The following is a 27,999-nucleotide window of genomic DNA, read 5'->3' as shown; positions in this document are numbered from 1 at the left end:
ATACACATGAATGGCAAAAATAGTTTGAATCTTACTAGTCAAAACTGAATTACAGATATCTGTAATTAGAGTTTTGACTAGTCAAAATCTAATTACAGATATCTTGAATAAGAGTTTTGACTAGGCAAAATTATGTTGCAGATATCAGTAATGAATATCCAGTCTAGCGATTAAATGTTAAAACGGCTTGCCATAGAAACGGTTTCTTGTATGAATTTCGATTTTACATTATTTCCCACGGGACATTGAACACTGCACAACTGAATCTCGCGAGAAAAGACTTCCTCGAACAACATGTACGTGGCTCCCTCACAGCTGAGGACCGGGTGTGTTTACTGGGATAAATTAAGACTTAGATAAATGTACTGTTTGTATAGTGACAATATTTGAACGTTGAATAAATGTCTTCACGCACGCCTTTGAATTTTGACAAAGAGCGGTAGCTGTTCTCGTGAGAGCAGCAGCAGTGGGTTGACGGACAGCTCGTGCAGGAGCGGCTGCTGTTGAAGGCTTTCTCTGCTGATCATCAGCCTGTCTGTCGGTCAGATATGGCGGAGAGCGGGTCTTCGGTTGAATTTTCCGGCTCTCTGACGAGCTCGACTCTTCCGCCGCCGAGGACCCGCATCTTTAAGATCATCGTGATCGGGGACTCTGGTGTCGGGAAGACCTGCCTCACCTACCGCTTCTGTGCCGGGAAGTTCCCCGAGAAGACTGAGGCCACGATCGGGGTGGACTTCAGGGAGAGGCTGGTCGAGATTGACGGCGAGAAAATCAAGGTGGGCACTGAGGTTACTGTCAGAAAATCTCTGTAATGATAATGCAGATCTTGTGCCTGAGGATGTCTTGTCTGTTCTGATAGAGAGAACACAGTCATGCAAACACTGTAGGGGCGGAGAGCAAGGGCAGGTAACGTCATAGAGGCATAATGAAACAATAAAGCAAAACACTTACATGCAATGTTAGATGTTGCCTCACAGCCAGTGCAAGGATCTGTCTATCAACAGTCACACTTGTGGGCCACTGACTAGCTCCATTGCGGCAGTAGAGGGTTAAGTGCCTTGCTCAAGGGCATGTCAATGGTAATATATCAAGGATGGACAAGTGCTACTCATTCACTTTCCTACCTACATTTCTCCTTCTGGTTCACTGATCACTGGCTTTAGGGCAAACTGCTTCTGCCTGGTCACTACCTGTGCCCAGGAACATCCCGAACACAGATAAATAAGTAGATAATACAGGCAGAAGGCAGGGTCTCTGCAGATAAATACACCCCTACACATCTCTAATAGGCTGTAAGTGGTGATTGAGAGGGATTACTTTTGTGTCAGTTGATACATGGTCTTTCTAGAAAAACCCTTTATAGTGTACCTTTAAATTTCCACATTTTCGAATGGAGTTTGGTTTGAAGTTTGCTTAGTTATGTCATGAAAAACCGACAATGTGTTGTCACTCAATGCAACAGTGTGTGTCATGGCACAAGGCAAAACGATAAATCAAGTTTGGACACACACAATACTTGCTATTAGAATTAATTAAAGGGACAGTTCACCCCCAAAGTCAAAAATGCACATTTTTCCTCTTACTTGTAGTGCTGTCTGAGATGTCTGCCTTCTCTCCAATATAATGGAATTAAATGGCAATTGGCTTGTGGTGCTCAAAGCACCAAATCACTAAATAAACAAAAATACATTTGAAAAACTCTCAATAGCTACGTCTCTTTCCAGAAATCATGACCCAGTTATTAGAGATAATCCACAGACCTTGTTGTGAGCAGTTTCATGCAGGAACTATTTTCTTGCACCGAATTACACCTGCCAGCCATACTAATGGTGTTCTCCTGGGCCAAGCTGTAACATTAGCTAGCTTAGTGGTGCTAGGTTAGCTAGCAGCAGATGCACGCTTCCTTGTGCGCAGTGATACAGTTGGTGGGCGTAGTTCAGCAGAAAGAAAATAGTTCCTGCATGAAACTGCTCACAACAAGGTCTGTGGATTATCTTCAGTAACCGGGTCATGATTTTTGAAAAGAGACATTGCTGTTGAGTTTTTTACATGTGTTTTTTGGCACTTTGACCATCACAAGCTGAGTGCCATCTAGTTCCATTATATAGGAGAGAAAGTGGACATCTCTACAGCTGATATCTCCAACACTCAGCAACTCACACCAAAACAACCAAGACTGATAAATAGTACTACAGGTAAGAAGGAAAATGTGTATTTTTGATTTTGGGGTGGACTGTCCCTTTAATTGCTGGTTGGGTCTTCTAATAGGATTTGATCCATTTCTGCTGATCCATTTCCACACTGTCCCTCTGCAGATCCAGCTGTGGGACACTGCAGGTCAGGAGCGCTTCAGGAAGTCCATGGTGCAGCACTACTACCGCAACGTTCATGCTGTTGTCTTCGTCTATGATGTCACCAATGCTGCCAGCTTCCGCAGCCTCCCAGCCTGGATTGAGGAGTGCAAGCAGCACGCACTGGGCACAGAGGTACCCAGAATCCTGGTGGGAAACAAGTGTGACCTTCAAGACTCCGTGCAAGTGAGCACAGATGTGGCTCAACAGTTTGCGGATGCCCACTCTATGCCTCTGTTTGAGACGTCTGCAAAGAACCCAAGCAGCCAGGGAGAGGGAAACTCTGGTGGAGGAAATAGTGACCACGTTGAGGCTATTTTCATGACGGTCGCCCACAAGCTGAAGTCTCAGAAGCCTCTGGTACTGAGCCAGCCACCTGGGGGATCAGGGGGTACCATCAACCTGAGCGGGAGGAGGGATGATGGGGGAGACGGGACCAGGAGCTGGGGCTGCAGCAGCTGCTGAGGGAGAAAAACAGCGGTGAAGAGGAAGAAGACTTCAGCCCGTGGCTGCACAAGATCCAAGAGATTAAAGACGGGAGGAGCCGAGAATGGAGTGAAGGTCTGGAAAGGGAGAGTGGATCTAGCAAAATGGCTTCACAATCAGCACAAACACATTAACGAATTCTCCATTAGAAGAGGAAACATTTTTTTCCAATGCCTGTGCTTAACTTTATACATGACTTTCAATGGTTTTGGGGTAGTATTTGCAGTATGACTGTTGTTTTTGAATGCCAATATCTGGCATTGGTTCACGGAAATGATCCTGAACAAGGGGCCAAATTCCAGATTCTAAATCACTTCTTCCTGTTCGATAATAATTTAAGTCCTGATTCTACACTTCTGAAGTTTCAGTTCACTTCTCTTCATGGGCTCTGTGGCCACAGAAAACACAGAGACACAGTGGCATTAATAAATAAGGGATTCTGAGGAGGGAGATGCCATAGAAATGTCGTTCTTTACAGCTTTAGTATGATGTTATTGGACAGCAGACTCATTTCTTCATGCAGACTTATGGTGGACATAATAACAGACTTTATAATATAAAACAGTATATTCTGTTTTAATTCAGCCGTGTCATTAAAGGTGCCCTGCTGAGTTTTCATGTTTACATTCAGTGTTTCTCATCAAAACACATTATGTGTATTTTTGAAGCCTAACAAACTTGTTGAATGCATTTCCGTGTTCAAAAAATACTTTCACAGGCAATATTTTAAATCGGGGATACTCAACTTGCTTTGTCTGGGGGATACTTTTGCGAAATGACAGGGGGCCAGGGGCCAGTCAATAAACAAATATTAATCATATTCATCAGTATATAAAGTCTTTCGACAACTATATTCGACATTTGCTGTCCTCAGTGATCTTTGCCAAGAGGCAAATAAAGCCACAGCAGCCCTGTGCAGGTGTATGCAGGGGCGTTTCTAAGATTTGAGGGCATTCAGGGCTTGGCCCGCGCCCATGTCGGGGTCCAGGGGATCCTTTCCTGGCATTTTATTTTAATAAGCAAGCTCTATTGCGGTGCTTTTTTATGCACTCTGACACTTTATTTAAATTCAACGTACAAACAAATTCCCACTGTGAGCCAGTTTATTTTCATTGTAAAATAGAAAATGGTCGGCTGGCCACCTGCCGCCTATAACTCGCAGGCAGTACGTTGAGTATCACTGTTTTAAAAACTTTGAAACTATCTATCTAGCAAATAAACTGCTAAATTAATCGCAATATCACCAACAACTTTCAATCATTTATTTAAATCATTAACATTGCAAAGGTGTGTTTTGCATCAGCAGCGTGCACATGCTAGCAAAGTGCTCATAAAAACATATTGGCTGCTACTATTGTTAACAATCTCCACAGGGTACCTTTAAGTCTGTTTCTTTAAATCCAAAGACCGAAAACCTTTAAAAGAAATGTGGAATTCATTTTGTAATAATGTTCTGTTTGTATCACATGCTTGGCAAGCTCACTAAATTTAAGAGTTGATTAAGGAAAAGTATTAGGTGTAAGAAATATTAATCTTTCATACTGCTGAAGAACAACATTGGGGGAAAACATTAAGTAATCACATCTAGATTTTCACACTTGCGTACTTGGAATCAAAAGGGAATACTCAGTCACTGTCTTTTTGATATTTATTTGAAGTTAGGATTCAAGCGAAACAATGTTTACTAAACTATTCAATGTGGTTGGTCCAGTCAGGTCAGGTCCATGTGATTACTCTGAGAGCTGTGTGTCTGTAGTGCTAGCCCTGCTTGGCAGGCATATTAGCGGTTAGCTCTCCAGCTCCATAAGGTTTTGTTCACAGCTTGTTTCTGCTTCCCCCAAGTGGCCAAAAAAAGTTACCACAGGTAGAGGCACCTGTTTTTGAGGGATAGCTCCTTTTGTCAAACTCAGTTTGTTAGCATGCAGCACCTAAGCTAACACTCTGCAAACTGGCAGCATGTGATGTTGTCATTTAATGGAAAAGGTTAATTTATGCTTAACGTTATACGGTATACAGACACGGACAGAGCCTTTTGTCCGTTGTCTTAACACTGGCAAATACTCGGCTATCGTTCCCTTCCAATTAATACAGGTAAAGGGATGGGTAAAACATTCGCTTCCGATGGCAAAGCAAATTTACGTCCTAGCATCACGTGGAGTTCAACTTTGGCGAACTTTGACTGGTGAATTTGAAGCCTCAACCATTAGCAAAGGGGTACGTGTGGAGGAGACACTGATTGTTATCATGTTTAATTAGTAGTATGATACTGGTCAAAAAATATACAAGCTGCCCCACATGAGAGATGGCACCTGGCTGGCAGTGAGTCAGGAAACAGGAAAAGAAGAAACTGTACCAATAAACAAATTTCATAGTATTTATTAGCAAGCTGGCTAACATTAGCTAAATAGATTTGTTCTGTCCTCTAGTGGATGTATCCATGTCAACATAAAGGATACATGAATGTCTATTTTCATACGTAATGGGAGTATAAATGAACCTTTAAGGCGAATCCTTTGAATCCCATCTGTTAAACAGGTCTGCTACACATTATGAACCTGTTCTTGCACTCAGTGATGGGACGATGTCACCGGGAGTTTAATGATACAGGATGGAAAGGGAAGATGTTAGAAATTTAGCAAGAATTGCCTTTGTTAGTTGTGTTTGCCTGTTCCCTCTTCTGCATATGAAAGACTCCAAAATAGCCAGATTGTTGAGCACTAGTACTGTGTAGGCTAGCCAGTGAATCAAACAGTGAAAACACATACCTCTCAGTGTGTAAGACTTTGTAGTGTGCACCTCTACATGTACATGGACGCCTATACCCACTACTTATCCTGTATGTAAGCTTGTGATACAATATTCAGCATGTTGCAAACACCACTGTATGATAAAAGAACACACTGTTTGATAAGCCATGATACCATGATAGTTTGAAGCTTTGTGTCTTAGTGGTTTTGGATGTTTGTTGCGGCCGCAGCTGGTCCTGTGGCTCCTCTGCTGATCACGCTGTACATTGATGTTTATCTGTCAAACCAAACGGCCTTCTCTCAGGACTCACTGTTCAGAGGCTATGCACGCAGATGGGAAGGAAAACAGACAGGCTGTGCTAGCTGCATCTCTGTGGCTCATCACTGATGTGACAACAGTGGAAGACATCATGTGGGTGTTTTATTGTTTCAGATTTGGTTGCTGCTTTCTTCTGTTCTTCAAGTGTCCTTTGTTTTTGATAAAACCCCCCCCATCCACCTTCACATCAGGCCCTAATATAACATCCTCTGCCTTTTCTTCACTACAGCCATGAACAACAGATAATGCTACTGTATCTCTCATTGCAAATGCTCAGAAAGAAAAATCTAAATTGCAGAATGGTATCAAATCACAAAGTGACTAATGAATGAAACTACTGGGGACAAGTAGTTGCAATGGTTTTGTCATGTGTAACCTTGCAATAAACGACCCTGAACATTTCAACATGGAGTCATGTCTCTTTAAAAACACAATGCTCAAAACAGCACAGTCAGGTTTTATTTATTAAATACACATATAATGTCTTACTGAGAACATAACTCACTTTTACACAGCATACAGGTAATAATGCATTTCAGTTCTGACATGTTACATATACAGATATTCAACTTCTTTGGCTACAGAAATCTTTGCTCAAAGAGGAAATAAAGACAGTCTAAAGTTCATGGTCTAATCAAGAGCACAGACGACTCATCTCTCCCCAAAATATCTCTTTACAACATTCCAATCTGATGTCTTCAGTTGAGTCTTGTCCCTCCATCCATCCACAAAAAATAAGAAATGTATCGGCACAACTTCAACGAAATATCATCTCGTCATATCTCTGTTTAGGACCAGTCTCTCTAATGTGTGTCAGGTCAGTCTGCTGTACGGAGGCAGTTTGGAAGGACCCTCCTCTTCTTCAGTGGTGCTCCGCTCAGTGGACTGAGCAGGAGAGTTGAAAAGCCTGTCGTCACCTCCTGCTGGACACAGACGAGAACTACATCACAGGACTGCCAAACACATGAATACCAGCAGGAGCTATGGGCGAGTATTAGTTTATAGACAACATTAGTTCTTACCTTGCCATGTACAAACCATCTCAGTGTCCCCAGGGTCACACTGAGGAACCAGTGTTTCCTGCACACACACAAACACACACAAGATAAAAAAACATCACATCCTTGGAAAAAGGAAAAAGGCCTGTTCACAAGAGAATCAACAGGATTTGCTCAAGTGGAGGCAAAACAGTACTAATAAGACCACCAAAGTGGAGTTTCTTATTGGAAAGCAATATTCACAAAACAATATTATGGCCTGAATAGAGGTATCTTTGTGATTATGATGTTTGAAGTACACAGTCTGACACGATTACTATAGAGGGCTCAAGGGATGATGTTTTTCTTTAGGCCAACGCAGAAGTTAGCGCCCCCCTGGTCTCTCTTCAAAAAGCCTTAAGGATTTTTCCATTTTGGATTATTGCAGAAAATAAGCTCTGTGGCAAACAAATGTTTATGATACTTATATGATTTGTTCAGCAAGATAATCTTCACAAATTGACACCACTTTTATGATTCCTGAAGCCTAAATGAAACTGCTGAAAATTAAAAGCTAACATTAGGCTTTAAACAAACTACACTATGGTCACATGACCTAACATCACCACCAAAACAAGACTGGAAAGCTATGTTCAGCATGATGGCGTTCTGTAGTCTCATTTAGCCACTTGCTAGCAACCGCCTTCTTTAAGACTTAACATCTCCAAAATTCACAAGTCAGGTATTTACTGACGTAGTTTATGTTGAGGAAAAAACGCGCAAGTCTCTTGAGCTTGTGTTAACCACAGACCTTATTTTAGGCATCTAACCAAAAACCTAAAGACCTCAAGACAAAGGAACCGGAACTGCTAAAACTCATTTCCAGGTTTTCGGACACATACCTGAAGCACTCTTTTGACTCTCTGCTAAACACTTTCTCTAAACAGCAACTGTCCTATCCTAGCTTAACATTAGTAGGCACGGCTGGCCTAATGCTAACGTAGTGTTACTTCAAAGGACAAGCAGCACATCATCAGCAAACTAAATTATTTTGTGGGGTTACAGATCGCGTTAGAAGAAACCCCATCCAAGAGAGAATGGTTGGCTAACTAGCTCTGTACTGCAAGTACAAAAATGTTATTGTTTTTTATCGTGTTTTATTTCCCCTTATTACATTTACTGTATGCACCAAACACCAATGCAAATTCCTTGTAAGGGAAAAACCTACATAGTATTAAATCTTTTTCTGATTCTGATTGCTACTCTCTGTTTTTGAGTCATGCAGCTTTACCACAATAACATATATGTAGCCATCAGTGTACAACTAACTCATAGAGCTAATATTAGCTTAATTAGTTAGCTAGCTACAGCTGATGCAAGCCGCCAGTGACAATTTAAATTTCAGCAGATAAAACTAACAGTCGCTGGCTAGAAATGAAAAGCTGCTTTTTCTACCTCTGTCTGAAATCAAGACCCCATTGTTTCAAAATTACTAAGATTTTTTTGCGGTATATCTGCCACCATTATCAGTGGAAATGACATGTGTGCCTCGGAGAGCAGAAAGTTTGATGTGCAGCAACAGTAACTGGGAGAAGCAGGCTTTAGCAAAGGGTCGATACAGTACATCAAAAGTGAAAAATTTGATTTTTTTTTTGTCATTTTAAAGCTATTTGTGGTGACTGTCTTCTTCCTTACCAATCCCGTTCTGGCATCGTAGCAGCCACAGCTGGGAAGACTACGGCAGCCCACATAGGCGATGAGAGAAGAGAGAACCAGGCCGATGGTGCAGGTCAGCAGTATGGTGGCGTTGGCCCCTTTCACCATCCGATGAAGCACAAACGTCTGAGCAGAGAGACAAAGAATGGATGGATCCTGTATTACGTAGGCATAGCAGTGATGTTGTTGCACACAGATTTCAGTCTTGGCCACTTTAGAATGAAAATACAGACAGTACTAACTGACCCTCATGCCGACAAGAAGTCCAGTGTAGTTTTTTAATCCACAAAACTTGTTCGGAGTATCGGAGGACAGGTAGCTGGATTTTTCCATACACTTGAAGTACATGGAACCCACGTCCAAAATCATTTTGAAAATGTAATAAAACTCTGCTAATGCATTTCAACAACGTCAGAACGGCTCGTCCGTCATAATCCAAGTGCCCTGAAGCGGCAGCATGCAAAATTGACTTGGAAAGACATAATTTACTCCACTTTTATAGCATAATTTCTCACTGTGGTCAGTTAGCCTGCAACTCGCGAGACTCGAGAACAAGAACGTCTCTGAACATTCTCGAGTCTCGCGCAAGTTGCCATGTAAACACAGCATGCCTGCAGGCTAACTGTCATTTCAAAATGATTTTGGACGTGGGTTCCATGCACTTCAAGCGTAGCTGTTATCCTCCGATACGCCGAACAAGTTTTGTGGATTAAAAAACTACAGTGGACTTCTTGTCGGCATGAGGGTCAGTAAGTACTGTCTGTATTTTCATTCTAAAGTGGCCATTTCCTTTAAGCATTTTAGCATTGCTCTTTCATAAAGCTTAAGGACTTGCAAGAGACTGATTTTTAAAAATAATGGCTTAAATGGAAAGAGCACAGACTGATATCTTTATCTCTAATGTGGGTTGAGTTCCACTAATGCTAGATCCCTTCCCATAATGCAATTTGAAAGTGACTTTCATCAGAATCTCTGACTCTGAGAAACACCTGTATTTAAACCTCCATACCCCCAGTTTGTAGCGCAGGCTTTCTGTTGTTAATCTATACTGAGATAACAAAAATAACCCTGATGACATCATCAGGGTTATTTTCTCAGACTCGACAAAGCTCCTCCAGAGTCGATGAAGACATTATGTGTGTTAAATTTGTTTGCCACTTTAACAATGTAATAACACTGACGAGAAATTAGAAGTTCTGCACCTATGTCAAAAATAGAAAAAATATAGTTATTTAATTTATTTCCTGATTTAAACTCAACTCCATTTAAACTCCCTCATTAAAGACACATGGGTAATGCAATGTCGTTCTGCTGTGGACTCCTTACACCTCAACAATTAACTGAACTATGGTCTTCACAGTGACTATCAAGCTGAATCACTACCTTTGACAATAAAAGAAAAAAAAACTTTCTTAGAGCATTTTGACTTGTCACAGCAAGAAAATCCCAGGTGTTACTAATAACATTAACACAGGCTCCATTCAATACCAGTGCCTGAACACTATTAATTTCACTTATTACACACGTGTTAACCAGGTCTGCTGTGAGGAAGGTAATCATGATTCACCAAATAAACAGTGGGTATCACTTAAAGGAAATCTTTTGTAGTAGTGCATCAACACATGCGTGTGTATTCGTGTGTGTGTGTGTGTGTGTGTGTGTGTATGTGTTTGCATGTGTGTGGTGGTTACCACTTGAGGACTGTCGTGGTGGTGGAAGACGTCTTCATCCTCTTCGCCGTAGGTAAGTGTCAGACAGGAGTAACCTGATATAAACACTGCCGCCACACAGGAGAGTCCTGCTGCTACCACCATCACACTCACCTGCAGGGACAGGACGACAAGCTCAAGACAAGAAAATGACACTCTGTATGTGTAAGTAAGAGACAGAGAGGGAGACAGAGAACCCAATTTGTCTGACTGGCATATAAAAAACGTATTTCAATTTGAATGTTTTCGGTTTATTTTACAAATATGTAGAGAGAAGCCATGCTATCAGTCTAAACAACATTCTAAAGTTTTGCTGTTTTAGTAAACTATGATTATGTAGCGCAAATACCAAACATGTAGAGAAATGTATTTGGAACTCCTGTCTAAAAACCCAGGTCAAGGTTCAATCTGTGGTTTAGCCTCCATCTAACTATTTATAATACTGACTAAATAATATCTTGTGAGTCACTGTTCTGATTTAATTTGTCCCAGAACATTGGGTTTATTTAGGGACACTTGGGAGTTTGGGTTGTAACCTCAAAAGGGGGATAGGGGCCAAGAGGAGTAATCTCTAAGGATGGGCATTTAAAGCAAATATTAAATTATCATAACGTACTCGCAAAATAAATAAATAACTAAATAAATCTAACATGATAATAAGGTCTAAAATGAACACCAAAGCAAAATTAAATATTAGCTATGATACGCAAGTTTAACCTAACATAGCTTGCATTGCACTTTTATTTTATTTACTTTGTCAAAATACTTTCAAACATGACTCTTATGCCTGGTCGCCATTCTGCCTGTCATATCAGATCAAGTGATGAAAACTTTTTAAACTCACTGATATCGGTATTGGCCTCTAAAATCCAGTATCAGTCGGGCTATAGTGTCAAATTCTGTTTCCCTTTAAAAAAAAGTTCCCTATAGCCTTGGACTTGGATTGGATTTAGTGTTTTCGACTTGATGCATACGTTCCCATAGGAGGAATATTACAGGTAAGAGATTGACATGCTAAAAAGAGTCATTGTAAATAAATAAGGTGTTCTATGATATCATGTAGGAATATACTCAGAGGCATAACAACAAGTTCCATGCCCAATGCAAAAGCAGCGTCTGTGGGCCCCTCGCCCTTCCTCTCTTGAGCCACGTCTCTCTCACGCACCTTTTGAATTTTGATTTTTTACAAAGTAAATTTGCTGTCTCCCCCTTTCCTCTATTTTCTTCTTGGGGTAATACATTAAAGTGTATGTTGTTGCTTCAGCAGCATATTTTTTTTAATTAAATTTTTTTTTTTTTTTAATAACAGGGACAGTACATATTAATAGACACTTGCATGTAAATATGTAGGATTGTAGCCATTGGCTAATTTCCATCCTTTGTCCCTGGGCAGGTTGATGTTCATGTACAGTCAATAAAACAGATATACAATAGCAATAAAAGGTGAAAAATACAATGACATTAAGACAGACAATAAACCATGTCACTCATAACAGACCATAATAAAGTGACCATAGGAATTTGGATGATCAAGTGTTAAAGTGCTAGATTGCTAAAGTGCTTAAGTTTTGAAGTGCTGTTGTATATTGCACGTTGCCCTATTGCACATATTCTGCACACACAGATGTGTGTGTGCAGGTGTTATTGCACAGGTTAGCATACATAGGTAAAATTATGTATGCACTAATTCACAGAATTTGCATACTTAACAAATGTATGTAAGCATACAAGGTCACTAGACTGGCTTGTCACCAGCAACATCCCCGACAACCCGACAACCAGACAGATACACAAAGAACAATACAAATATCATTTACATCCAGTACACATGACAATACAGCATATCCAATGACTTTTAGAATTCACTGTGATTGCAGCTTTGATTCTCCAATAACCACATTTTTAGATGCTTAGTGAAAGATGTAAGGGTTGATAAGTCACGTATGTCACTTGGTATCGTGTTCCATGAGTGAGACGCTCGATATGAAAAAACTGACTGCCCAAAAACACTTTCCCTGAAAGGGACCAGACAGTCACCTCTAGACCCTGCTCTGGTAGTGGTATGGTAGTCACTCACTTGCCTCTAGCTGTTTATAGGGACAAATCCTACTGCAGGGGTGGACTAAACCATTTTGCACCTTTAAGGGTTGAGAGGGGAAATAAAAAATTGCAAAAACAATCATTGCATGCTTTTCAAGCCCTCTGCCCTCCCAACTGCGACCCTAGGTTATCAATCCCACTTTCCCCCCCTACTACGACGCCCCTGAATATTGTTGAACATTGTGATGGTGCAACAAGTTCTGGGAAATGGCAGGAAATCACACACACACACACGGAAAGTTAGGTATGTTGACTGTCTGAGGAGGAGTATAAAAATGTTTGGTGGACTGCTCTACAGGGCTGTCTCATTGTTGGAAGCTGTGTCCACAATAAAATATCCCGCAAGGCTGTAAGATCGATCCTTTGTCATCAAGTCTTTAACAACAACTACAGGTGCAGTGTTCTGAAAGGGCTGGGTGACATAAAGACTATGTACAATATATAGATATATTTCAAGCAAGATACAGATTAAGACAATATCATTGATACCGATATAAGGTCAGGTTGTGTTACATAACGCTGTTCTTCAGAAAAGCCATGCCTGTGTGCATCTCTCCTCTCTCATTCTCTCTGCACAGCTCCGCCCCACTCACTCACTCACTCGTAAGTTCTCCAGCAGCACTAAGACACTGTTTGTTTAATCTGTCTGTTAACTAGTCTACAGTGTGACATCAGTCTATATGTTGCAGGTCCTACCCTACATCAGTCTGTGAGGTGAATGAAATGACTGCAGCAGCACACGTGCAGTACAGTGCTGTGCTACATGTGTGGGAGACAGAGCTGCTTGATTGTGTCAGGTGAGTGTTAGTTTGTGTGTGAGGTGGATCACAGCGCATCACCTTTATTCTTGGTAGCTGTAGTCTATTGTGTGACACTCAAACAGCGCCTGGATGCAGGCGACAGATGTGTTTAATAAAATGCAGCGACAACACAGACGTTTCATATACAAGACGTATATAACGAGGACAAAGTGTCTCTCGCTCCTTCCCTCCCTTTGCCTCTCTGTCGATGCTATGTGCATAAATAAGATTATTAACCTAAATAAACAAAAATATTTCAATCATTTTCCAGCACTAGATTAATTAGAAAATTTGCCATGGAAAATTACTTTTTTAGGCCTCCTTGATACTTTTATACTCATGCTATAGTTTTGTGTCCTGCGCTGCAAACCTTTAAACCTCTATAGCTCCAGTGATATGTGCAAAAAGTTAACATACAGCCCTGCTATTTATTTTATACCATTTTTCACTACATGTTGTGCAGCTGTATGGGGAACTGTTTTCAGTAAAGTGCTTGTGACATCTCATATGTGACTTTGACTTGCAAATGAACATGTGGCCCTTTTCGTAAACAACACCAATATATACATCTTGTATCGCCATTCAGCCTGAAAATAGCAAGATATGAATTTCTGTCCATATCGCCCAGCTCTATGTTCTATTATGTATATATGAAAAATCAAAAAGAACTTGCAAATCACAAAGGAACATAAACCATAAAGAGGCCAATGGGAAAGAAACTCACCTTGCCTTGAAAAATAGCCCACATATAGAGACAAGAAGAGTCGAAGAAACCATCTCACTTACCAGTCTTGAGTTTTTCCTCTGGGAGGCAAACAGCGCCAGCACACCTGGAGAGGCCATGACCTAAAAGGAAGTGAGAATAATGTCCTCAGTGAACTGACACACAAGCAGCAGGCAGACAAAGGCCAGTGTCAGCAGCTTCAGCAGGTTATTGATATGACAACTAAAATGTTCTAAGCTCCTGTATATCCCATAATCTCCTACATGAGGTTCACACCAAACTCCATTCAGTATTCAGGAAATTAAATGTTGCTTTATCAACAAACCTTTGTCAGATAAAGATAAATATAGATCTTAAACATCTGTAAAACATGTTCTACAGATTTACTGTTTTACATGAAGGTGAAACCTGCTGTCAATAACTCATGATACCACTTATAACTGCAGAGTTTGTGTGTCTCACCAGTCCTCCCCACACCGGGGTCCTGGTGGTACTCAGTGGGGTATCCTTGCGGAAAACAGCGTCCATGAAGCCACACACCACACAAAGAGCCGCACAAGCCACCTGGAGGACACCGAGGACGAGCACGCTCCTCTGGTTGAAAACGAAGTACCTGTATCGGTCCATTTCCAGGTGTTTACCCGCTAGAAAGTCCCCTGATACCGGTGCGTCCCTCTCCACGGCCAACGGTGAAGTTCAGCTCGTGGGTGAAACTTCAAGTTAGCTCGATGCTCACTGTGGTTTTGAGGGTTTTCTTTGTCAGAAACATTAGTCCGGGTGGTGACAACTGAGACAAATGTTTCTGAAAACTAAAACATTGTTTTCTTTTCAGAAAGCCTTTCTCACAGCAGCTCTCTCCAGTGGTGTGTATCTTCCGGTCTGCGGGCTGCTCTCACTCAAGTTTATCCATTAACCTGGCTGACCAGCAGCAGGTGGTGACTGACAGGGACTTTGCTGCCCAGGGTGCTGACTCTCAGGCTGCCAGGCCCCGCCCCCTCCTCCTGCGTTAGGCCACGGATTGTTTTGTGCCCTCAAACAAAAAGTTAAACAATTTCTGCTTCTAAACCTGTTCTAGCTCTATATGACCTGTAGAATAGGTTACATTACACTGGCCTGTGTGATGTTAGCATGTTACTTCAGGATACTTACCTGTAATATTAGCACGTGAACCCAGAACTGTTAAGGGACTACATAAAGAAGTGCACCTTACTTTTGAGAGTGAGGGAGGTGGTGCAAAAGGGGGGAGGCACTTCAAATATTTTTTAATCATTGTGGAGGGAGTTATATTTTCACATTTGGCTTAGGGGAGGGACATTCAACTTGAAAATGGTCGCATTTTGCATTTCTTAAACATACACTCAAAACCTGCAGGTGGGTTTTCATTAACAAAAAATTAAAATTACACCATTTATCATAGTAAGAAACTGTGAAATATGGTTATTTATAGTGAAGGGAGGGTCATGCATTTCCCTCCAGTCACTTAGAGAGACTGAAGGAAAAATATTTGTAGCTCCAGGGAGGGTCATGATATTAAGAGAAATGAAGGCACACCCCAGCAACCCCCCTGCTCTGATAAGTGAAGTACAAGCCCTAATAAATGGTAGCTTGAAACATTCAGTCAGCCAAATTCAAGTTTGGCTGACTGAAGTTCACCTCTGTATCACCAGATGTAGGCCATGAAAAGCATTCATGAAATATGAAATTATAGCCTTCTAACTTTGGATTCAAGCTACTTAGCATTTAGCAATGCAGTAATTTACTTTAAGATGTCTTTTCTCATACACTATTAGCTCTCATTTTGATCCTCAAATCTCAAAATACTTGCAGGAACTAGGAACTTCCCTTTAAAATCACTAAAAAATGTAGTTGGCCACTTTGTCTTTTACAAACACCCAATCTATGCAAGTGCAATGTTTTATTTTTTTATATTGATGGCATCATAGTTTCATCACAATGCTGTATTATTTGCTGATATCCCACAGTCTACAAAGATATGATTTTGTGTCAATTCAATTCAAGGGCCTGCAATCATTGCAATATTGACAAATGAGGCATGTGAATTGATTTTCTTTACGTTGGGCTTTATTTAGTAGCGTATGAACACAGATAATTAGGTTAGAAAAGTGGAACAAGCTCTCTGTAGGTCATTACTGTGGTGGTAGAGTCCTTTAGTAACAAATCACCAATGCTCAGGAAATACAGTACTTTACCAATGTCAGATATTCTGAATAAATTAGTCACTGTTATATAGACTGTAGATACTGTATGCCAACAGAAAAGGTCTACAAAGTTACATTTTTAAAATGCACGAAGCGGGCAAGCTGAATTACTTAAAATGAGGTGTGAGCTAAACAAATGTGAAAAATACTGTGCTGTAAAAGAGTGCTGTTAAACTCAACACCTTGAGGGGAGCCCTGTTAAGTAAACTGCAGCCACTGTAAACCAACTGACATACAGTTCATTGAAGATATAGACAGTGAAAAGTGAGAAAAATGGTAATAGTTCTTCATTATATCCTAAATTGAACAGCACCAACTATGAGCATGTAAATGTTGATTTCATGTAACATGTAATGGAGAGGACAGTGGTAAACTCAGACAGGACAGCACCTCCAGCCAGAGACATGTCTCCTCGACTAACATTTGGTTTCTTGCATAGTTCTTTTGTTGCTTAGGCCTCCATTCATACTGAATTGCTCAAGCAGTATTCCATTTGAATACCATATGAAGCATGGTAACTTCTCAAATATCTACGGTGTGGTGTGCAGCTGCAGGGAATATTGGTGCCATGAGGCTGCGGAGTCTTGTAAGGTGGTAGAGGGGTGTTTAATTGTCCAGAGGAATTCATCTGCATGTTCAGAGGCCAGTGGAAGCTGCCTGGCTCTGCTGGAACTCCTTCAGCTCCTGCATGTACCAATCAGGTGCCTCGGGGCCATTATTCCCTGATGGCTCGTGATTGTAACCGTAAGCGACCGTTAGCTCCTCATCTTTCTGCACAGGCCTCAAGGTTCGGACACACTTGATAGGCCCAAAACGAGGGTGGACAAACCTGCACAAACCAAAATAAATAAATTAATTAATTAAAAAATCAAATTCTGACAAGAAAGACAACCACAATGTTACCATGTTTTCCTAATAACAAATATTATGATGCCAGACAATAACTCAATATTATCATATATATATTTTCCTTTTTTGAAAGTATCTTTTTTATTAGAGATTTAACAGTAGAGAGGTGGCAAGAAATATGTGACTGTCATCTTGAAAAATACACCTCAGTTCTTTAGTGATAAACTAGTATATAGTGGTTTTTGTCATGTGTATGTGACACGTCAAGTGAGCACTGGTCTTCTAGTGGCACCAAGTCCACGAACAAATTTTATGATGAGAACTGTTCTTTATAGAGGCGTCTCAGTTTGCAATATGGTCTCACTAGCATTTGACAGATTAAAAATAGATATTTTATTTGAATTTTATTTTATTTCATTTACTTGGTGCAGTGAGTTTGTGACAATTTTGGTTTTCTTCTTTTGTCCTAATTTTGGGTTGAATTCTATTGTCTCATTGTTTTTCTGTGATTTTAAATTGACATACTTTTAATATTGTTTTGTGTGTGGACCCCAGGAAGACTAGCGACCACTTTGTGGAAGCTAATGGGGATCCGAATAAAGAATAAAGAATAAAAAATAAAGAGAGAAATGGATTGACATGCAACAAGGTCCTCAGCCTGACTCAAACCAGCAATGTTGAGGTTCATGGCCGGCATGTTAAACCCCTATACCCCACATATCATTGGCTTACTGTGGAATCATACAATAGCCGTATTGTGGTACCATTTTAATCATTCAAATAAATGATTTCCAGAAAGCTGTCAGTAAAACTGCTGAAATTATAGCTCTATCAAAAAGATCAATATCTGCCACAACCTCCAATATTCACATTTTGGCTGTTTGAGCCCTTTGTGATGTCATAACAATAACCCTGAAAAGGACACATTTATGTTTTGTGGATGTGCAGCATCAGAATGGGTTGCAGGTTTGTGTTTTCAGGTTAGAGATATTTGGTAAACACATACTGTAGGGAAATGTTCGATTGCATCATGACATCACATACCCTATGTTCTTTACTCTTAACCTGATTTACATAATTATGAGCTGGTGGTTTTGGGACTTCCTCAGTGAGTTGTGACTTCAATCCAACTGATAATATGACATGACCTGGCAGTTCATTATCACAACCTAAGTCTTAGGTAAAGCAGTTTTCCAAAACTGAGGTGTTTATAGAAGTATCATCTCAAACGGCATTACTTGGGTTATATACAATCTTGTTTACTAAGTTTCAAATGCAAATTGACACTTGACAGGTTTGGGCTGTGGCCCTGTATTGGTGCTGTATAGCCAACACTGTATCGTGTAGCTGTGTAGATAATGCTAGCCATCGTTAGCTATGTACATTGTTGTGATGACAGCTCAAAGTCTATGATCATAACAGCTTAACCTTCTATGTTTTGTGGTCAGATCAGCTGTTAAGTTTCTATAAATCTCTCCTGGACTTCTCCACAGACCGTCCTGGAGGGTTGGGCTTATACTGAAAAGGGTTCCCATAATGTAAAGAGGTGATTAAGGTCCTGGTATGAGAAGGTGCTTTTTGCCCCATATACATAAAAAAAAAAAACAATTACTGGACCAGTAAGTTAAATCTGACCATTTGCATTGACCTTGGTGCACCTTTTGGTAATGTTAACAGTTCTAAACACACACAAAGGTTTTTGCACACATTTAGCCTATTCATTTTAATCAGGAGCTGAGTTCCATTTACATCTTAGCTTAAACCATGTCATTTAAATATATTTCAGTTAGATTTAGTTAAGTTAGGTTAATTACTCAGCACTAAAATTCCATGACAACATCATCTAAGGAAGTTTGTGATAGAAGTAAAAGCTACTGCATAAACCTCATGCTGAGATTGTTTTTCAAGCTCAAGAATGAACTCTCAAAATTTTGAATCTTATTTCAAAAATGTATGACTCTCTTCCCCTCCCTGCCCTCTGCTCCTGTCAGTTTGTACTCACGGGTCATATTTGCAGTTGGGGGTGAAGGAGTGGTTTGCCTTGTGACCCAGAGAAGCACAGTATCTCTCTGTCTGGTCAAACGGCTGAGGGACATCAATCACCGTATCCTCATCCAATGAGATTGTGTTCCCGTTCAGAGCCCAGTCTCTGCTGTCCACCTGAGGAGTCCAGGTAGTCGTGACAGACAAATGGTTTAATAAGTAAACAATACTGCAAAATGGCCCAAGAAAACTGATGACACATGTAAAGTACAGGTGGGAAGCTCTAGGTAGCAATTATTGGTGCATCTAAATGTTTTATTTCTATACATGTTTATTTCTTCTTACAGTGTGACTACATGCTACATTTAAAACACAGCATATTTGTAATGATCCGTAACTAAAATAAACAGATGAATTTACTTTCATTATGTGATGTGCTCACTGGAAAGTTACATTTTACAACATGATGAGCGAGCTTGGTACCCAGCAGAACCTCGCTCAACTTTCCCCTTTCCTGTTAAACTCAGGGGTGCTGTGTGCTTCGCTCATTTATGTTGCATGAATAAGTAGCCACATCAACTATCAATTGTGATCTGAACGGCCTTTACCACATGAGGCCTCGACAGCACAGACACAAGTGTCTGGCTCATTCAGCTAGCAAACTAGCTTAGCATGGCAATGACACAGAAACACTAATACACACTGCGGCCCTCTTTGAGGCGTACATGCAATCTCCGGAAGTAAAAAGCTAACATTGGGCTATAAACAAACTACACTATGGTGTGATGGCATTCTGTAGTACTTCAAAAGTCCCGAGTGCGGCATTTACTGACATATTTTATAGCGTAGAACATAACGTAAATGTCTGTTAAGCTTGTGTTAACCACAGACCTTCAAGCATCTAACCAAAAACTTACTGACTTTAAGACGAGGGGACCAGGAGTGCTGAACTGCTAACTCATTTCTAGGTTTTAGTATGCATTCTTGTAGTACTCTTACTTTTCGCTGTTATAACCACTGTTATCTTTAACTACTTCCACTGTTTTCCATAATGTTAAGCTAACTATTTTAACGGTTTAACCATTACTTTTGGCTGACTATTTTAACCACTATTATTTAGCTATTTGAAGCATGTATCTATTACTTTTAGCTTTTCCAATACATTTTAACAGACTTAACTTGTCTGCTCTCCTGCTAACTAGTTTACTTTCTCAACATCTGGTGTTCCAGCTAAGGACATTTTTTCATTATTCAGATTTTAAAAATTGTTATTTCCATTTTTTCCCAAGTAAGTTTATCTTCTCTGCAATCTTTGACCACAGAGGTGGCCCTCTTTGGGAATCACTGCTCTTAATGATCTTTTTACTTGTGTCATACCTCAGAGTGTGTGATGCGTACTCCGTTATAAAAAGCCATCACAGTGTCAGCTTCAGCGTCTGTTTTGGCAAACAGGCCCTGTCCTGCTCCTTTGATCATAGAGTCTGCCACAAACACCCTGACACACAGGAACAATATGGTAACAGTATGAAGAAGTGGCTCTGCCCGGCTGACATTCTAAATGTGATGGTGAATTCAGTAGACATAATGTCTAACAGGTGAGCATATGTGCAGTATGAAGCTTACTAACCTTTGGCTTTCGTAGGGGTCAGGAAGCAGAGCGTTGGCAGTGATACAGGTGGACGTGGACTTGTCATACGAGTACACAGGACCTTAAAAACAGAGTATGTCATGTTGTTGGTGAGTTGTTCTAAATAACCCATCCATTAAATACAACAATATAACCAGAACTGCAGAACACAGTCCGATATTACAGTATGACTCATTCACCTTCCAGCAATATCAGAATTCATAATTACAAACTCTGTGATAGAGGATTTATTCATAGCACTCATTCCTGGACGGATGATTCATATCTTGAAAAACAAATGCGACAGACTTCAAGAAAGGAGACCATTCTAAATGGATCCATTAACTTCTTACTGCTGGGTGTGATTTCGAAGCGTGGCCTTCCGCTCTGGTTGGAGATCAGGGTGGCAAGGCGAGCCTCGATTATCTCTCCATCCACAAAGCTTCCATAGAGAGCCGTGCGCCCGTCAGGGTAGATGTACCCTACAGATTCACCAGTCATCTCCCCATCCTCATTCACCTCCCCAAACACACAGCCTCCATCCTAGACGCACCACAGTACACACCAACATACAAAATACACACAGTTAACAAAGACCATTCAGTTACTGTTCTTCTTCCATATGCACCATATCATAACTGTGTCTTTGTCTTAAAAAGGGCTTTCCGGAACATTCAGTATCATATAGGACTTGTAATGGTAAGATAAACACTTCCTAAACATGCCCCTTGAAGTGCCTTCAGTCAGGTAACCAAGTGAACTCTGTCAGTGTAAAGACAGTAGTGAGCACTGAGCTGACTCACAGGGTAGTAGACCCAGCATTCCCCACAGCGGTTGTTGTCTTTGTACTGGCCCTTGAACACCAGGCGGCCATCTGCATCGTACTCCTGAGCAGGCCCATTGAGCTCGCCATCCACATACGTCCCGTGGAGGACACCTCCATCTTCATATGTGTACACCCCCTGACCCTGCAGAGCATCATCTACATAGAAACCCTCCAGCGTACTGTGGAGGAGAGACACAAGGAGGAGGGCTGCAGTGGAGATATAATTAAACTCAATCACCTTAAATAAGTAGGGTCAGAATGAAAGTATTACTGCGTGTGTAAACCCAAACAGTGCAGATAATACCTTACTGGCTATAAATATCTGCCTTACTAACTTTAACTGTATTTACAGATATTATCAATTGTTTACTACTACCATAGAATACAAACAACAACAAAGTATTAGGGTCAGTGTTGAGAGTTTAAGAATGCAGTGGGGGGAAAAAACTAAGAAAACAAAATGGTGGAATTTCTGGAAAAACATAACATTAAGAAGAAAGAAAAAGTAGAAATATTTAGAGGATGAAGTAATGTATTGAGAAAAAAAGTTATGTGATATTTGGGAGTAGAGTGCTAGTATTAAAAAAACATGTAATATTTTTATATTTGAGGAAAAAAGTTATTATATTTCAAAATTAAAGAGGTAATATTCCAACTTTAAGGAGGTTATATTTTGAGGGGAAAAAAATCGTAATATTTAAGTGGTATTATTTTGAGATAAAAAGTTGTAATATTTCAAGATTAAAGTGACAATATTTCCAGAAAAACGACATAATATTATGATATTAATGATGTAATGTTCCAATAAAAAAAGTTATATTCTGAGGTTGAAGAAGTTAAATTTTGAGACAAAAGTCTTCATACGAAAATGGTAGAATTTTGAAGCAATAAATTGTAATATTTCAAAATTAAAGTGGTGATAGTTTGAAAGCAAAAGTCCTAATATTACAAGATTTTAAAAAGGTAATATTTGCATTTTATTTATTTATTTTAAGATTAATGCAGTATTGTTTTGAGAAATAAATGGTAATATTTTAAAATAGAAGAAAAGGTGATAATATACTCAGAAAAAACCTAACTTTTTCCTAGTACATATTTTAATATTTCAAGTTTTTTATATATATATTTCCAAACTTAAAGGAGCAATAAGCAAAATTCATCATTTCTAGATTGAAGGAATTAAAAAATTGCTATGTGAAGAACTAGAGGTGTAATTTCATCTGGAGTATACCATGACGTCACACACCCTCTCTCTGTGTTGATCTCCAGCCCCTCGTTTACAAGCCGGTCCGGCTGCACGTTCATGTACGTTCATGTGAATCGCTGCCTCCTCCCTCCTCTCAGAGCCCTTGGCCCTCCCTCCCTATAAAAGGCTACAGCCAGTGAGCAATGGCAGCGCGTATTTTCGAAGTGAAATGGCGGAGAGCGGAACGAAACATTCACCTGAAAACGACCAGGATCCGACATTACCTCTAAAGAAACAACGGTTGTTGGTGAAGAAGTTGTCGGATAAAGAAAGGGATAGAACTCGGATTAACATTGGCCTTGCATTTCCAAGGTGGAGAGCACTGAGAGAGCTAAAGGGGCTACAATCTGACTCGGAGCTAGCTCTTCTTCTCCTGGACAGGTACAACATAAAGTCAAATGTCTGTTTTAATTAGTGTTACAGTAACGTTAGGCACATGTCGCTATGTCGATTCAATTAAATTTAATGTTACAATCGTAGCATGGGTTAATGTCCGGAGCTTGAGTTATTAGCGGCTCTGTCCCAGCAATGGGTCAGGCGTTACGGTTGTGTTAGGTGAGTAGCCCGGCAGCCCAGCTAACATTTGCAATTAGCATTGTAAAATGTAGCCAGGCTAAAACATCACTCTCACTCACGGAGAAGAGTAGGAATGTTAGCGTTAGCTCCCAGTGTTAGCACTAGCCGGGATCCGGCGATGGCTCTAGCCAAGTCGGCTGCCACCGGCTACTGGAGTAACTTACAGCTACGGAGCACTTCTACCAGCTCTTCTAGTCACTGAGCCTCACCTCCATCTCAGCAAATATATTACATGTATTACAGGTACCATCATCATTGAAGTAGGCAGGGAAATAGCTAAACACAGCAGAGTGCACAACAGCAAACCTAGCGGTGAAACGATTTCGCTTTTTGCCCCTTTAACTGTAAATATTTTTAGGAAAAAAATATTTAAAAGAAAAGTAAAAAAAAAAATTCTATCTATCTATCTATCTATACATACATATATATATATATATATATATATATATATATATACATACACACACATAGATATATATATATATATATATATATATGTGGGACATTATAAGAAAAGGGTTGCTTTGAGAGAAACACATGCATGATTTAGCATATCATGACAGTCCACTGTGCTGTACTGTACAGTTACTATTGTTCCTTGTATTTGGACTGCAGTGTCACTGTCCTGTGACCAGGACACAGCTGTGGTCTGTGTCTGGTCTGATTCTGCCATTATCTTGCAATATAAGTATCACTGATAGGGATCAGCCCAGTTTGAGACAGTCTGATTCACTGTTCCACTGAAACACTTTGGGAAGTGACTGGACACTGCACTTTAATGGAGATGGAGGCAAACCACTCACAGATCAGTTTAATGCTGTATAGGATGTGTTTTCAAAAGTCTGTGTGGGTTTTACCAGAGAGAAGCCTTCAAGAATGAGCACGTGGTAATTGTTGTGGCAAATGTGCGTCTCGTTAACTTCCCCACTTCTGATACCTTTGTGGTGCACAGGAAGCTTTTTTATGGAGAGCAAACAAACATGTACAACTTCACAACTGTTTACATGATGTAGTATTAAAATTTTAATTTCATTTTTATTTCTTATTAACCATAATGCCCAATGTTTCATCTTATTCAAATTTTATAATTGAAATATTGACTGTCTCTGGAAAACACACTGCCAGATTTCGGCAGAACATGCTCTGAAACCAGAATGTTTCAAAATGCCTTTGGATGTAAACACTAGTGTTAGCTTGTTGAAAATGTACTGCTCTGATAAACATGTGACACGGCAGTCACATAGTTGAAATAAAAGTCTCAATTTTTCCTGCCTTATCTTAACAGTACCTTCCATCAAAGAAGAAGAACTTCCCCTTGCCATTCTTCTCTCCGTGGGTGAAGTGTCCTTCAAAACGATCACTGGATGAATAAGTTACTGTGCAGAACCCATGGGGCTGATCGTCTTCATCCAACGGACCTGAATACACAAACACAGATAGACAGACCTAAGTTAAGTACTGGTGATGTAACTCAGACATAATTGTGACCTATAAAACAATGACTTGGACCCACTTCTCAGAGCCTTTAACAAACCGAATAGATAATTGAGCATTGTAAATTTACTTTGGACAGAAATAACCAATCAAAAAAGCTAAAGCATGTAAATGTTTTATTAGAGGTTCTCAGATTCCCTGCTAAGCCTAAACTTTTTGCTTCATGATGCTCATGAGTAATCACGGATCTCTGGGAAGACTCACTTCTCTGTCTTTATTGTTTCATGCAGACACGCCCCAGCAGTAGTGACTGCGACATCTAAACAAACACACAACATGGGACTAGGTGGTGCACGTGGCTAAGAATGCACATACAAAATTTAAAGCTGCACTGATTTATTTTGTAGCCACTAAGGGGCAGCAGAACAAGCCGTAACATTACACCTAACATATTATCACCTTATGAAGACTGGTATTGCTTCTAAAAGGGGTCCATCATCACTGTGAGTGAGTGCAGCTTTATTTTTTTATGTTTTCAGCCATCAGAAGGCGCTATGTCTGTCAGGATGATCTCATCTCAGCATCTCTAAATAGATTTCAGAACCTTCCTCAGTATCCATGTCAATTAGACATTACAAATCATATCAGTATCCTAACTTTGTTCCTAAGTTATATATGGACATAACAGGAAGAAACCCCTAAAATAGCAGTGGTTTGGGATTTTGTGAAACCTGCCCATTAGCCCTCATTCTTTTTGAGTTACTGTATTTCCAGTGTCCCTTGTGGCCATCATCGGTATGGAGTCTGTCCTGGGTGAATGACAGGACTTTTGCTCATCAAGAGTTGTCTTTGTATAGGATTTATTCTAACTGTATTGATGGGTCACAGCTATGTCGTATTTCCTGTTAGACCCTGACAAATCATAAAAGATCATGTCACACGAGGTGCGAACAACAAAAAGAAACAAACATTCACGTTTTTCCAGATTTGCGTTCAGTTTTCACACCTACAGAAAACAAACAGGAGTGTGTGTCACATAACGGCTTTTATTAATTCAGCTCTTCTGACACAAACAACAACACTTAGGCGAAAAAATCTCTCACGTCGGTAACTTAGAAGAAATACAAAGTGTGAAAACACCACGCAAATTTAGTGTTGCCACATTTCAGAAACCGAGCACACGTGTGGCAGACTGTGAAAAACAAAACTATAACCTTTCATGTTATTTGTTATTTCCTGCCTGCTCAAATCTGTCCAGCAGCGGGGCACTGCTATCACCTAGGCCGCCCTCACCCGCTTGTCAGGCGGGTTGCCTTCGGAAATGAAGTCCGTGGCGCTGTGAAGTTACCCAGCAGGCCCAGCGACACACTGACTCATGGAGATCAACGGAAAATTCACAATCTCAGAGCGGCAGAGAAATATCGTACATAACCGACACCTCATCGTTTAGAGGTGAATAACAAGAGGAAGGTGTTGCTTACCTTCCACAACCTCTTCTACATTGTCATCATCGCTGTCCATGCTGCAGGAGGCTGCTGGGTGACCACGCCACAGCTCTGACTGTTTTTCCTGTCACCCGTAGGGCGTCATGTAGACATGACATGAGCAGAATCAGAATCAGAATCAGAACCAGCTTCATTGGTCAGGTATGTGACATTTGACTTTTTTTTAAAATTTTTTTATTTTATTTTATTTTTGTTGCCCTGTTCAAACACGGAAATGGACATATAGATAAATATGTATTAAAAGTATATAGGCTTTATAAATAATACAATGAACAACAGCACACAATGTCTATAATTCAGACTGTTCTGTACATTGTAAACAACAATATAGCATTACAGAGTGCAGAGTGCAAATATGATGCCAATAAATGTAATGATTAATGTAAAAGGTTGTGATGTAGCTGGATATACAGTCTATAAATGTACACAGGTAAATTGATGTGACAACTGATACATTTGGCAGTTTTTACAATGACTGCACAATTTTTGCATTTCATTTTGACTGAAAAAAATATTTATTTATTTATTTATTTATTTATATTGGTATGTTGTGACACATTTTACCTTGATAAAAAAAATCAAAGCTCCTATGATTTGGATTTTGCATTTGGCCTTATTGCAAATTTTGATAATATTTTGATTAACTGTTAAGGCCTAGTTTTTACTATACAGTGAAGAAGACAAATGAGACACAAATTGGCACACATTATATTATCAGTTCATTTATTTATCTGAAATCAGATAAGGCATTCAGTTTCACCGTGCAGTTATGCAGTCATTGGTCTGGGTGGTAAATGATGTGCGGCCCCTCCTTATCCTGGGCAGCAGTGTTACGCCCCTCTAGAAAATTGACCCCACCCACTTTGGAGAGATTCTATATTAGTTTGGAGTATGTAAGACCATCTCTTTTCTAATAAATCATATGGGTAAAATTATCTGACAAGACAACAGCCAGCTGTCATGATGTGTTCCTTTAAGATGGGAAACACACTACATTCGCATAGTGGACAGTTTGGTAAATGTTAGGGTTTCCTGTCTTTCTTAGTGTCTTATTTTAATGGCATCTGATATTGTTCCTCCTGTTCACAGCGTGTGTCTTTGTTCCTTTCAAGTTCTGCCTGTTGTATTTAATCTTTAGTCACCACATAGTTTAAAACTGTAGTGAACAATTGTTGACCACAAGGGGGCATAAAACAATTGAAACCAATCATCAATCTCTGGGGCTGAAAAATAAAGCCAACACAAGTGTCAAAAACTGCAGTTCATTGCATTGCCACTTGAGGCTGGCTCCAGAAGCCAGTCAGTCCCTATAGACCAGCCTGGTACAAAATGATCTTGGTCTCTATGGCTAATTTCCTTGTTCATGACATCTGTAAGGGGTTGAATTTTTATATAACTCACCCACCCATTTTATTAAGGCTAAATTATGCATAATAAAGGGCGGGGCCACTTTGAGTGACAGGCTGTCTGCCGATAGTGTCCCCAGCCTCACAGTCAGATCCACCCCTCACTCCTCCGCATTGCCAGCCTCTTGTCCAAATATGGTCACTTCTGGCTCGAAAAACATAAAAACAAACAAACAAACAAGATGGCAAAGGTACGGTGGCCCTGAAAGGTCACAGCACTGCAACTTGCAAAAAGACAAAACACAAGCAAATTTAGAAAACATTTTCATCAATTTGACAACACGTGCGCAGCATTTAGAAAACGCGCTGCAAAGACCACAACACAACACATTAGAAAAACGCGCTGCAAAGACCACAACACAACACATTAGAAAAACGCGATGCAAAGACCACAACACA

The 27,999-nt window shown here is 40.1% G+C and overlaps 3 protein-coding genes across 4 annotated transcripts; 1 reads left to right on the top strand and 2 right to left on the bottom strand.

The window, feature by feature from the left end:
• The first annotated feature begins 262 nt into the window (after window positions 1–262).
• Window positions 263–6,308, top strand: rab33ba (RAB33B, member RAS oncogene family a). Its single transcript, XM_050042226.1, has 2 exons — window positions 263–776; window positions 2,316–6,308. The coding sequence occupies exons 1-2, from the start codon at window positions 549–551 to the stop codon at window positions 2,814–2,816; spliced, it is 729 nt and encodes a 242-aa protein (XP_049898183.1). The 5' UTR covers window positions 263–548; the 3' UTR covers window positions 2,817–6,308.
• Window positions 6,309–6,340: 32 nt separating this feature from the next.
• zgc:113425 (uncharacterized protein LOC541425 homolog) lies at window positions 6,341–14,871 on the bottom strand. Of its 2 annotated transcripts, none has more exons than XM_050042227.1 (6): window positions 14,392–14,871; window positions 13,992–14,051; window positions 10,288–10,419; window positions 8,576–8,722; window positions 6,926–6,983; window positions 6,341–6,826 (listed from the first exon to the last, which is right to left on the bottom strand). In XM_050042227.1, exons 1-6 carry the CDS (start codon window positions 14,554–14,556, stop codon window positions 6,717–6,719), a joined length of 672 nt encoding a protein of 223 aa, XP_049898184.1. In that variant the 5' UTR covers window positions 14,557–14,871; the 3' UTR covers window positions 6,341–6,716. The 2 variants fall into 2 exon arrangements, with proteins under 2 accessions (XP_049898184.1, XP_049898185.1); XM_050042228.1 differs by having other exon boundaries at window positions 6,341–6,823; window positions 14,392–14,870.
• A 1,122-nt stretch (window positions 14,872–15,993) lies between these two features.
• setd7 (SET domain containing 7, histone lysine methyltransferase) lies at window positions 15,994–26,301 on the bottom strand. The gene is made up of 8 exons (XM_050043043.1): window positions 26,171–26,301; window positions 24,544–24,673; window positions 21,411–21,612; window positions 20,961–21,150; window positions 20,608–20,689; window positions 20,358–20,475; window positions 19,000–19,157; window positions 15,994–16,977 (listed from the first exon to the last, which is right to left on the bottom strand). The coding sequence occupies exons 1-8, from the start codon at window positions 26,208–26,210 to the stop codon at window positions 16,785–16,787; spliced, it is 1,113 nt and encodes a 370-aa protein (XP_049899000.1). The 5' UTR covers window positions 26,211–26,301; the 3' UTR covers window positions 15,994–16,784.
• Between the last annotated feature and the right edge of the window lie 1,698 nt (window positions 26,302–27,999).

This window comes from Epinephelus moara, chromosome 4 (assembly GCF_006386435.1).
Source record: "Epinephelus moara isolate mb chromosome 4, YSFRI_EMoa_1.0, whole genome shotgun sequence".
NCBI lineage: Eukaryota > Metazoa > Chordata > Actinopteri > Perciformes > Serranidae > Epinephelus > Epinephelus moara.
This window is presented reverse-complemented; position numbering and strand designations above follow the sequence as displayed.